The 13,032-nt window shown below is 37.6% G+C and overlaps 1 protein-coding gene across 2 annotated transcripts in view; it reads left to right on the forward strand.

Moving 5' to 3' along the window:
* The window catches only part of LOC131027577 (uncharacterized), a 193,138-nt gene that overhangs the window by 165,742 nt on the left and 14,364 nt on the right, over positions 1-13,032 (forward strand). The window contains exon 8 of one of the 2 annotated variants that reach the window (XM_057957663.2): positions 7,326-7,567. The exons of the other annotated variant lie outside the window; for it this stretch is intronic. Within the exon in view, the coding sequence (XP_057813646.2) occupies positions 7,326-7,448 (123 nt within the window). The 3' untranslated portion in view covers positions 7,449-7,567. Of the gene's footprint in view, positions 1-7,325; positions 7,568-13,032 lie in introns of those variants that run through there. 2 annotated transcript variants of the gene reach the window in all.

A 13,032-nucleotide genomic window follows, 5' to 3' on the forward strand; every position in this document is an offset into this window, starting at 1 on the left:
AGCTCAGCCATGAGCATGATGGCACTTGTTAAGGTTGTGCCATGGGTAAAAATACTAAGAGTCCATTTCATAGTAGTGAAAGTAGGTCAAAAAGTATATTAGATCTTGTACATTCTGATTTATGTGATCCTGTGTCAATGGCATCCCTAAGTGGATTTTTGTATTATGTAATTTTCATAGATGATTACTCTAGGAAGACTTGGATTTATTTTTTGAAGTCTGAAGAAGTCCTAGATAGATTTAAAGAGTTTAAAGCCCAAGTAGAAAACTTGTCTAGAAAGAGGATTACAGTCTTAAGGTCTGATAATGGAGGTGAATACACTTTAGGATGCTTTCGTAATTTCTGCATTGAGGCAGGAATTAAGAGGGAGCTTTGTGTTCCTTACAACCCACAACAAAATGGGGTTGCAAAAAGAAAGAACAGATCCATAGTTGAAGCAGCTAAAGTCATGATTTATGACCAAGACTTGCAAACCTTTCTTTGGGCAGAAGCTTTCAGAACAACAATATATGTTCAGAATAGATGTCCTCATCGAATATTGCAGAATATGACTCTAGAAGAAGCCTTTTCAAGGGTTAAGCTTGAAGTCAGTCATTTGAGAATCTTTGGTTGTCCAGTGTATGTCCATATACCTAAAGATAAAAGAACCAAGTTGGAACCTTCTGGCAAAAGAGGAATATTTGTGGGTTGCAGTGAAACTTCAAAAGCCTACAAGATTTACATTCCAGGACAGAAACAGATAGAGGTTAGCAGAGATGTTACATTTGAGGAAGATGTTGCATTCAGAAAATCTAAAGGTTCATGCATGGAGATAGATGATGATGACCCAGAAACTCCTCAAGACATGGATGTTGATCATACTCCTGAGATTTAGAGGGAGTCTACTGAACCAATAGAGGCTATTGATCCAATTGAACCCTTGGAACCTACTGATGGTCCAAGAGACATTGTCATAAACAAGAAGAGACCTCTTTGGGCTAGGAAAACTACGCAAGAGGTAGAAAAGTTTGCAGCTCCTAGAGGCACATTCAGAGAAAGCAAAAGACCTCAAAAATTTTCAAACTATGTTGCATTAATGAGTAATATCATTGAATCTGAACCTTCCAGTGTTGAGGAAGCTTCAAGTTAGCATGTACGGAGAGATGCTATGGATGAAGAATATCAATCCATTATTAAGAATGATGTTTGGGACATTGTTCCAAGACCTGTAGGAAAATCAGTTGTATTTTCCAAATGGCTCTTCAAGATCAAGCATGCAGCTGATGAAAGTATTGAGAAGTACAAAGCAAGATTTGTTACTAGAGGATCCTCTTAGAAAGAGGGAATATTTTATTAGGAGACATTTGCTTCGGTTGCTCGCTATACATCCATCAGGACTATCATTGCCATTGCATCTACAAAGGGATGGAAGCTACATCAGATGGACGTGAATACAACATTCCTTAATGGTGTGATTGAAGAGGAAGTTTACATTGAGCAACCTGATGGCTTTGTGATTCATGGGAATGAATCTCATCTTTGTGGACTGAAGAAGGCTTTGTATAGCCTTAAGAAGGCTCCTCGTGCTTGGTATGAGAGGATTGATCGATACTTGATGGGCTTGGGGTTCTTCAAGAATGATGCAGATCCAAATCTTTACTTCAAGGTAATTGATGGCGAGGCTCTTATACTAGTTCTTTATGTTGATGATTTATTTATTACTAGAGAAGATCATCTCATTGACAAATGTAAGAAAGAGTTAGCTTCTAAGTTTGAGATGAAGGACCTAGGTCTTATGCACTACTTTCTAGGATTGGAGCTATGGCAAAGACCCAGTGAAATTATTCTAAGTCAAGGGAAATATACCATAGATATCTTGAAGAGATTTGGAATGATGGACTGCAAGTCTATGTCTACACCTATGGAGACAAATTTGAAGAAGTTGAGTGAGTCTGCAACTAGTTCGGATTTGGTAGATCCTACCATGTACAAAGAGTTGATTGGTTCATTGATGTATCTAGTCAATACTAGACTTGACATTTGTTATGCAGTGAGTGCTCTCAGTCAGTTTATGTGTGAACCAAGACATATTCATCTAGTTGCAGCAAAACATATATTGAGGTACTTGTGTGGCACTGTAGGATATGGGTTGAGATATACTTCTAGTGCAGATCGAAATCTGCAAGGATATTCTGATTCTGATTGGGCAGGGAGTGTTATTGATCGGAAGAGCACTTCAAGTTGTTGCTTCAATTTAGGGTCTGCTGTGGTTTCTTGGTGTAGCAGGAAGTAGTCTTAAGTGGCACTAAGCAACGCAGAAACAGAGTATATTGCAGCATGTGTGGCAGCTCGAGAAGCAGTGTGGCTTCAAAAGCTCCTTGTAGGATTGTTTGGACAATCGATGGAGCCTACTATCATTCATTGTGATAATCCGAGTTGTGTGAAACTTTTTGTCAACCTTGTGTTTCATGATAGAACAAAACATGTGGAGATCAAATACCACTACATTCAAGATATGGTTCTAAGGAAAGCCATTTAGCTGAGGTACATTAGCATTGATGATCAGACGACCGATATTCTCACCAAGCCCCTTGCCAAAGTAAAGTTTGTGCATTTTCGAGACAAGCTTGGAGTTGTGGAAAATGAAGCCCTTGTTTAGAGGGAGTCTCAGCATCAGTGATTTCTTGAGATGTACTTTAATGCATTCTTTTTTGTGAGAGAAGTTTGAGGTGCAAGCCCTTGTTAATGCATTCTTCTCTGTGAGAGAGAAGTTTGAGGTGAAAGCCCTTGTACCACCCTCTGGGAGTAGCCATGGTGGATGTCATGTTGAGAGACTCCATGACAACATCACTTGTGTTTATTCACCCTCTGGGAGTAGCCATGGTGAACATCATGATGAGATGACGACATCACGTTGAGTGACTTCGTGATGGACACTTGTGTACATATCCATATCCATACATGGGAGTATCCATGATGGATATCACCACGTTGAGTGCCTCCATATGAACTTTGTTCCACCCTCTGGGAGTAGCCATGGTGGATGTCATTCCATGACACAGATATCAGCAAGGATTCCTCCCTACCTAAGAGGGAGTGTTGTCGTATGTATCTGCAGAAGTCTCCTTGGGGCCGATTTCACTAAATATGCAATTGGCCATTGGCCTTGCATATTTGGAGTTGGCCGATAATTAATAAAGTGCGATGCATTTGTTTGGAAAACAAATATATATTTATTAAGGGGCCCCAACTTTTGGAGAAGTCCGCCACCCTAATGAAAAGTCACCGTGCTCTAATGAAGGGTGGTCTTGGTTCGAAGGGAGCCTTTTCTTGATAAAGAGTCACCTTTGCTCTGGTATAAAGGGAGATTGATTCTCCCCTCCTTGGCAATCAGTATACACACAATCACAGTCCGCACATTCAAGGCAGATCGAATATCATACACAGCAGTTCAAATAATATTCACTGTAGTTCAATCTTACACAGCAAATCAAATATCACCACCAACAATTCGTGTAACATCAAGTGTGGATTGTTTCATACATCTAGCTTCAAGGGGTGAAGTGATTTTTTGTAAAGACATCTTGCTATTTGATTAATATAATAAGAGACATTTGTTGTTGGGTTTTTCTCCCTCATGTTGGAGGGTTTTCCTAGGGTATATGTGTTGGTTGAAAATTTTATGCACCTGAGGGATGTGCAAAATTGTGGTTTCACCCACAGCGTGTGAGTATGATACTCTCCTAATTAAGGGAAGGCTCCCCATATCTATAAACTATTATTAAACTAAAAATGGATGAGACAACGGTCTTTCTTCTTTCCAAAAAAACTATATCCTTTTCTCTTCACAGAAAAGTGATAGCAATTGAAAATAACAGCAGCAACAACTTATAAAACAAAGTGAGAGAAAGGAAATGAAGTTTTCTAAAAGCACAAAGACTTCCGTCACTTCCTTCGGGACGGGACAGCAATATCAAGCTCAAAGTCCTTAATATGTGAAATCCTATCTACCCTTTTCTATATTAATGATAGCAAGAACAAAGTATGGCAGCACAAAGTCTGAAATATCTTGCTTTTCTCTACATAAAACAACAAGAACTAGTGTGAGCTCAAAGTCTCACAGCTATTCCTTATCACAAAATCTACTTCTCATTTCTTTCAAGAACAAGTATAGGCACAAAGTCCTACAGCTTCTCTTAATAGAATATTTACTCTTGCTGATATTAATCTCCAATACTTGCAACTCAAAGTCTGCAAATCAAATTTGATTAAGCTCTTATAGAAACACTAGCAAGAAAGATAATATTGAACACAAACTCAAAATATTTAGCACAAAGTCTCAATCCTTGAGTAATTTTCTTCTATTCCTTTCAACTTCAATTTACACATAAAAAGCACAAAGTCTTTCTTGCTGTAAATTTAGCAGAGTTTACTTGCTTGCTTTCCAAAAGATAAAAGATACAATAGACTCTGTAATGTCCCTCCTTGTGATTTTCCCTAATTCAGTCCTGAGACAACAATTTCAACTTATAGTGAGAATTATAAAACATTTATAAATTAAATATTATCAAATCTGAGGACATTTCACTATAATTTTTAACTTAAATTTCTATGAATAAATCAGAAGGTAGAACTTATCTTGATAGCTTTGTCTGACTTATGCTGATCATTAACCTCCCATAAACTGATTACCATCTCCTTACAAATCTACTAAGTCTGTCATAAAATTCTTCACTGTCTTTTTATATAATCTATTCATACAATCCTCTGTAGATCTACAATAGTCTTATGTACACTTCTCTTCATTGGATCTGCAATCTTACTTTTCATCCATGTCCTTGGTGCCTATGTTCAATAGTCTTTTTAATACGTATACCTTTCCTCTATTCTGTATGAACCTCTTGTCTTATGTGTAGATCTGATATAATATTATTTCTCACCCAGCACCTACTTATACTTTTCTCTTGCTGTAGTATATATTTTATTCTTGGCATCCTTCATACTTTTCACTTCTTCCTTATATACCTTTAAACTATGTCTTTTATCCAAAAGACATGCCTTTTGATATCTTCTTTATTTAATTAATATATTACACATATTTCATTACATTTGCTTTATTTATTCATATTTTAGTGTCCTTGAATAATCTTCTTTTTTATATTTCTCCACCCCCAACACACACTGTTTCACTCTCTAAATATATATATTTTATTTTACTCACACATATTTCTCTGCCCTTTTACCAATATTTCTAAGTCTTCCAAGTGGGTCCCATTCAATTTAGTGGAGCTGCTGCTAAAAACACAAAATAATTGTGGAATCTCCAAAATCCTTTCTAATTGATGCAATCATCATTTGAGAATCCTTTTATTTTAGGAATCTGAGTAATTATTGTTTGGGGCCCTGTTGTGACGTTTTCACACATCGCCCCATTGCAAATGGGGACCCATGTTTTTTTTGCTTTTTAGGGTTTGTTTTTTTGGTCTTTTAGGGTTTTGTTAGTTAGCCTTTGCATTTTGAGTGTTGTCGGGGAGATCAATTGGATAAGCAAGTCCGGCTTGAGTGATGTCCTGATCCTGAAATTTGGCTAAGTCTGAAAGTCCTGATCCTGAATTTTGGCTAAGTCTGGAATGTCCTGATCCTGAATTTGACTAAGTCTGGAAACTGAAAAAACCTCCAAAAACTAGATTTTGCAATATAACTCCTGGAGGTCCGAAACCACTCTCAAACATCCTGAAAGTATATATGGAATATAACTTAAAGTATAAGAAAGAAGAAAGATAGAACTTAAATGTTATATTCCATGAAAATTATCCTGATAGAGAGTTCAAAAAGTCAAATTTCGCTTGTGTCCTTCACTGAGGATCCAGAGCGAAAAGTGCTCCTGTCCCTCTCCAAGGGTCCAAGGCGAATCGCTCATGTCCCTCACCAAGGGTCCAGAGCGAAAAAGCTTAGTGGAGTCATTCCTGACCTTGTTTGGACAAATTGAGACATCAAAGGCATGAAGGAAGACGCAATCGATCCGTTGAAGATAATTTTCGAAGCTAGCAAAACACAAGTGAGCTTATAAATGCAAAATCGCTCCTGTCCCCCACCCAGGGACCAGGGCGAAAAACACATCATCAAGTCTTTTCCTCCAAATTTGGACGAACCCAGGCCAAGGCACAAGATGGCGATGATATTTAAAGCGCTACAAGGAAGGACGAAGTTGCAAAGACCACAAGACTTGATAAAAATGGCTAAGGCGCTCTTGTCCTTCACTCAAGGACCAAGGCGATTTTCATGGAATCAACCATTCCCTTCCAAAACCACGTCAAGGCAAGGATATGAAAAGTCAAAAATGTCTTTCGAAGGACGATGAACAAGGAATTGACTCCAAGAATCGACAATTTTGGGCACAAATGCAAAATTCGCTCCTGTCCCTCTCCCAGGGACCAAGGCGAGATTCTTAACAAAGTGATATTTTCATCATGCTTAGGCGCCAATATCCTTCAAATTGTATTAAATGCCAAATTCGCCAAATCCTTGAAATATTTTAATTAAATTTGCATTTAATAAATGTGCGTTGGTATTTAATAATTAAATTTGAGCCTAAAAAATCGAATTTTTTAATTATAAAGGCATTTAAAATTAATTATTATTATTTTAAAAAAAATAAAATAAAATGGGAGCGCTTGGGGTATTATTTAATGTTATTTTTCAAGTCGGCCTCTCCTTTTATTTAATTCTTGTTTATTTTTGGTTCTATTTTACCAAGTCGGCCTATGGATAATGAAATGGTGAGCGCCTATATAAGAGAGGTGTGTTGAGCGATTTTAATCCATCATTCACTCATCATTTCAAATGCGATTTGGAGGAGCAAGGAAGGAGGGGCGAAATCTAGCTTGTGTGGAGCGAATTTCTACCAAGTGTGGAGACTAAGGAAGGCGAGATTCATCTTGAAGGCCATTGGAGAGGCGTATTTCTTGCTAGATGGGAGGATAATTTCCAGATTTTTGAAGACATTTGAAGGCGAATTTCCAGATCTTGAAGAGGCTAGTGGAAGATGGAGTTCTTTTCCAAGCTAAAGGAGGCGCATTTTGCTAAAGGGAGCTTTGATCTACACTTTGCCTAGTGAATTCACCTTATTTTTGCATCTTTTTCTAGAATTAATTCTCAAATGGAGGTATGGCGTAATCACCTTAGCACCATTTTTGAAGATTTAAATTTTGCTTTGAAAATCCTAAATTAGGAAATGATAACTCAAGATTTATCATGAAGTTTTCTAATTAAAATCTTGAATCTTCCTTTTAAAGTTTAATTTTTAGATTTCAAGATATCTTACTAATTTTGAAATGTTGTGTAGGTATCAAGATGGCGACTCCAAGCTCGAAAGATCTACAAGTCGGAAGACTCTCCTCAAGGAAAATCAAGCCAGATCAAGGACGATCAAGCAAGGACAAGGACGACCTTCTTCGATCCAGTCTAGCATCGACAAGGACGGCCTTCTTTGGACTAACGTCATCAAGGGCGACCTCTTCCAATCCAGCATTCCAAGGCGAGGTACATCATCATCCTGCAAATCAAGGACACAAGAAGTTAGAACAAGGGTTCATTGAGGAAGCAAATAGTTCCAGATGATTTAATTAAAGCTAGCTTCTCAACAACATTAAGTTGAATATCTACCAAGTTACAAGTGTCGGACAAGGTGGCATCCCAGTCATCGCTCATCCAGTCAGTGTGGTCCACCTCAGCATTTCCAGATTCAATGTACCTAACTCATGGAAGGTGGCACAAACTTCTATGTACCTACCCCGGCTATTCATTGGTCGAATTTTCTAAAGAGGACATGTGTCCAAGCAATACAATTATTTCATTGGTCGAGCATTAAATGTTATGTAATGGTTGTAACAAACCCTAATTAGGGTTTTCATTGTAAAATCTTGGCCATCGATCTCGAATTGATCTTAGCCATCGAATTGTATTGTAGGCACTATATAAGCCCTGGCATTTCATTTTGTAAAGGCAATTAGCAATAGGGAGGAAATAGTTAGAATAGTTAGGAATAGTTGGAAGCAATTAGAGTAGAGTAGAGAGAGAAGGCAAAGATTGTTGCCAAGATGTTGTTGTAAAAGACTTGTAACTTCATTGAAGAAATGGTGAAATTTATGGGTCGATTCGACAATTTGCATGGTCTTTATACTTCTCATATTTGATTTCATGTTATTAGATGAGTGGAAGAAATGTGCTTGATTGATGGTGGAATTCGTACATCCATACTACTAGCAGTTTGTTGATTGCAGACTTGCCTTGCGTAGTCAACTGGAATCATTCAGCTTAAGCTTAACTTCAATTGTCGCTTCTTCATCGATATGCATCAACCTGATGGTGTCTATGCCTGCAGTGATGATTTGAACATCATAAAGCTTTCCTTCGAAGATCGCACTAGCCTTGTGGAGATGGTCCTGCGATGTCAAAACAAGACCTAGTTAGAGTTTCATCAAAGATCAATCATTGCTCCTACATTCTTAGTGTTAGGATTAGATCCTTTCATCGCCCTCGTCTTTTTTCCTTTTTTCAAATCTAAGCTAGTGAAAATCCTGTGTTCCAGCAATATTCAAAGCAGATCAGAAGTTCAATCATCAAATGTAAGTCCCCTTGTGATTCCAGCAAATCACATCATACCACTGGAGCTTATCCACATGTAGAGACCCTACTAAAAAGAACATTGGAGTCATCCTAACTGATCCTTCTTGCGATATCTTCAGCAGTTAGCGACTTTATTCAAGAGAGGATAAGATGCCTTTGGGTATTTTATTCTGTGTATGATTGTGTACAAAATACACGTCAACAGGCCCACAAAGCACTTTTGGCAAATTTATTCTAATGCTAATAAATCTGAATTCCTATTGAAGTCCTTTTTCTTTAATTCTGATATCTGTCAGACCAAAGATCCCCACATGGTATTCCTTCCTTTATAATCTGCTTCCACAAGATAATTATAAATGCTGCTGAGTTAATATATGTATTCTGAGTTCTCCCTAATCACTTTATTTGTTACGTCTCCTTGTAAGCATGCACCTTGGACACTGTTTCTGAATAACGGCCTTAAGATTATGCGGTCTTATGCTTATGCCTTGGTCTGGTCACTATGCCTGATTATAATCCCTTTGTTCGTGGAGAATGCTATCTTTGTTTGTCAATCCTAAATTTCGTGTGTCTATGGTCTACCATGGGTAATCGTCCCCCTTTTCAATCTGCTATGAATTCCCTTTGTTAAATACGCATAACGTGGAGCGGTGGCATCTCTTCACCTGGAATGGACATATCCCTTCCTTGCTCATGGCCCTTCCCAAAAGTTAATCGAATCATTTCTTGTTATTAGTGGATGAGGATAAGATAAATGATATCGATTGGGTTATTTGTGGTCTTTAATGATTAGTATCGATGCTCTTGATAGTCGCATCCCTTAGTGGACAATGATTTGGTGACAACATTATTTGATATACTCTTTAGGGTGGTGACAATGAAGATTTAATACTTGCTCATCGTAACTCGATAAGCTTGAAAACTTCTGTATTGCTGTCTTCGTATTATTAAACTCCATAATAATGGTTGTTTGCTTCATTGCTTATTGTTAGTTCTAAACAAATGACTTCTCAAGTCCCCCTTTAATATAGACATCGTTATAAACATGTGTAATGTTTATAATAATATTAATTTACTCTATTTGAATATTTTCAGAATATTATTATTAATGAATATTAATTAAATAATAATATTTAATAATTTTAATTAATCCTTCATTAATAAATATCATATTAATTAATAATAATTATTTCATTTAGGTTTTATATATATATGTAAGTAGTATATTTCTAGGCATTAAATAAGTTCATCATAAATTTCTTTGACATCAATGACAATTATTCATCATATGATTCTTTTAGTCATTGTTTACTCCTTTGTATTTTTAATTGTATTATTATTATTTATTATTGAATATATATAAATGATGTTTACAATTAAGAAAATGTAAATTATGTTTATATATAAAATATGCTTATAATTTATTTTTTTATTTGAATATTTATTAGTAATAAATATTAATTTAATAAGTTTCAAATAATCATTCTTTGGTAATTAATTAAAAAATAATAATTATTTCATTTAGGATCTGTTGTGACCATTTCACACATCGCCCCATCGCAAATGGGGACCCCCTCTTTTTGCTTGTTTTTTCGCTTGTTTTCGCTTTCGTTTTTAGGGTTTTGTTAGTCCGTTAGTCGTCTGGATTTAGGGCCAAGCCTTAGGGTTTTAAATATTGCCTTTTCAAGCCAAAATCCAGTCATTTTTGAGAGCTTTTTGAGCTTCTTTTCTAGAATGCAAATTTTAAATGCAATGATTTCGCCAAAATGGTCTAATTTTCAATTGGAATGTTCATGTAGAGCTTAAACTTGTCTAAATGATGACCGTCAATATGAATTTTTGTCTGACTGAATATTTTGACCAAATTTTGACTTTTTTGAAGTTTGATCCTGGGCATCGGAATTGATTTGTTTTCGCCTCGTGAAGTGTTAAAATGTGAAAAATCTTGTTATTTTGGCCTGTAGGAGCAAAATCGCTCCTGTCCCTCAGTGAAGGACGGGAGCTCATTTTCAAATATCTCATTGTCCTTGCAGAGTCCAGACAAATTTTACGTTTGAAGTGATAGAGAACGACAAGATCTTTCATTTGAATATAAATTGAAGATTTTCATGAGCACAGAAATGCCTCCAGGAGCAAAATCGCCCCTGTCCCTCAGTGAAGGACCGGAGCTACAATTCAAATTTCGCCTTGTCCTTGCAAGATTTTGAAAACTTAATGATTTGAGGACGTCCGAAGGAAGATACTTTGCCAAATGAATATAATTTGAGATGCAAAAAACGAAGGAAAATGACCTATATTGACTAAATCGCTCCTGTCCCTCTCCAAGGGACCAGGGCGAGGTACCTTGTAGCTCTCGTCCCTCTCCTAGGGACCAGAGCGATTTCCTCCATTTTGCAAAATCCAGACAAGGGTCAAGGCAAGTTTACGTTCAAAAACGAAGGAGAACATGAGATGAATGCATTGAATATAAATTGAAGATTTTTGGGACGTCCATACCAATGCTAAATGCCTAGTTCGCTCCTGTCCCTCAGGAAGGGACCAGAGCGATTTTTGATATAATTGCCTTTTTTGCAAAATTACAAACAATGTCAAGGCATGGGCGGATAGAGTGAAGAAGGACGACTCCGTTGAATATAAACTTGGAACCTGGCAAAGTAAGATGAAAGCCACAAGGGAAGGATCGCTCCTGTCCCTCTCCAAGGGACCAGGGCGATACAATGGTGATGATGCGTCCCTCCAAAGTTCAAGGTCGTCCCTCCAAGGTTCAAGGCCGATCCAAGCCAGGACGAAGGGTGGCGAGGACATTTCAAGGCATTTCCATCAAGCGCAACGTTGCAAAGGTCATCACATGGAAGGATTTGCACTCTAAAGACCTAGATCGCTCCTGTCCCTCTCCAAGGGACCAGAGCGATATCTACATAATGGCGTAAATTTCAAAAGGCAAACAAGTTTCAAGTTACCAAGAGGGTCGAAAGGACATCATTCCACGCAATGAAGATAATTGCAAGTTGGTACAAACAAGAACAAGCATGTTATGATGAACTTCGCTCCTGTCCCTCAGGAAGGGACTAGAGCGATATTGATATATTAGATTAATCCATGCGAGATTTACGTAAAGACAAAGATATACAAGGTTACATATGCTCCAGGACATCGTTTGAAGACAATTTGCAAGAGTTTTTAACGTCCAAACATTGCTAATCAAGGTAAAAGTCTCCCATCGCTCCTGTCCTTTGGACAAGGACCAAGGCGATCCTATCAAAACACTCACATCCCTTCAAAGATCAAGGCGAAATGAGGATAGGAAATGCGAAGGACGACATTTGGAGGACATTGCAAAGAGGATCGAAGTTTAAAAGTCGCCAAGATCAAGGAGAAATGATGGATCGCTCCTGTCCCTCTCCAAGGGACAAGGGCGATGGTCCCTTTAATGCATCCAAACACATAATGAAAGCCAATGGAAATAAGCGCAAAGGACACGAGCAATGATATTTCGAAGGTCAAAGATGCAAGGTGAATGGGAAAACATGGAGATCGCTCCTGTCCCTCTCCAAGGGACCAGGGCGATAATGGTCATGGGATGCACTTGCTCGCACAAGGAAGAAATTCAAGTTCAAAGGACCACCAGATGATCGATTTGGGACGTGGAAATGAAGGAGTTGAACGTTAAAAAACGCAAGAATCATGCCAAAATCATGGATCGCTCCTGTCCCTCTCCAAGGGACCAGAGCGATGAGGTACGTCCCTTTATTTTCATATTTTGGCGCCAGATTAACACAATTCGAATTTTCTTTAAATGCTAAATCAATTTAAAAAATTAAAAAATCCATTTTTATTGGCATTTAATGTGGCGTTAAACACTTATTAATTATTTTTGCCTTATTTAAAAATCGAAATTTACAATTTAAAAACGCAAGGCATTAATAGTTAATTATTTAATTAATAAAAAATCGATTTGAGCGCTCATATATGGAGGTCGGCCTTGTTATGTCATTGCAAATCATTTAAAAAATGGTTTTATTTTTATTAAGTCGGCCTAAGGGGTAAAGGATGCAAGCGCTATATAAGGGGGGTAGAATTATCATTTTCTACATCATTATTTTACCTTCCTTTATGCGAGTTGACAAGAGGCGAACATAGTGCGAGTTTCATTTATCCAAGGTGGCGAAAACACTCCAAAGGTGGTGCGACTTCAAACCAAAGGTGGCGTAGACATTCCCAAGGTGGTGTGAGGCGTGCGAGGTGTGTTTAAAGAGGTGCGAATTGCATTGAAGATCAAAGGTGATGCGAATTCGAAGACCACACCAAGAGCGAATTTGAAGATCCATCCAAGACCACGCCTAAGGCGAATTTGCTAAGGACTTGGTGATTTATTTGTGCGAAATTGAAGATCCCATTCCCTCCAGAGGTGGCGAAATCAAATT

The sequence above is a fragment of the Cryptomeria japonica genome, chromosome 1, assembly GCF_030272615.1.
Source record: "Cryptomeria japonica chromosome 1, Sugi_1.0, whole genome shotgun sequence".
NCBI classification, from domain to species: Eukaryota; Viridiplantae; Streptophyta; class Pinopsida; order Cupressales; family Cupressaceae; genus Cryptomeria; species Cryptomeria japonica.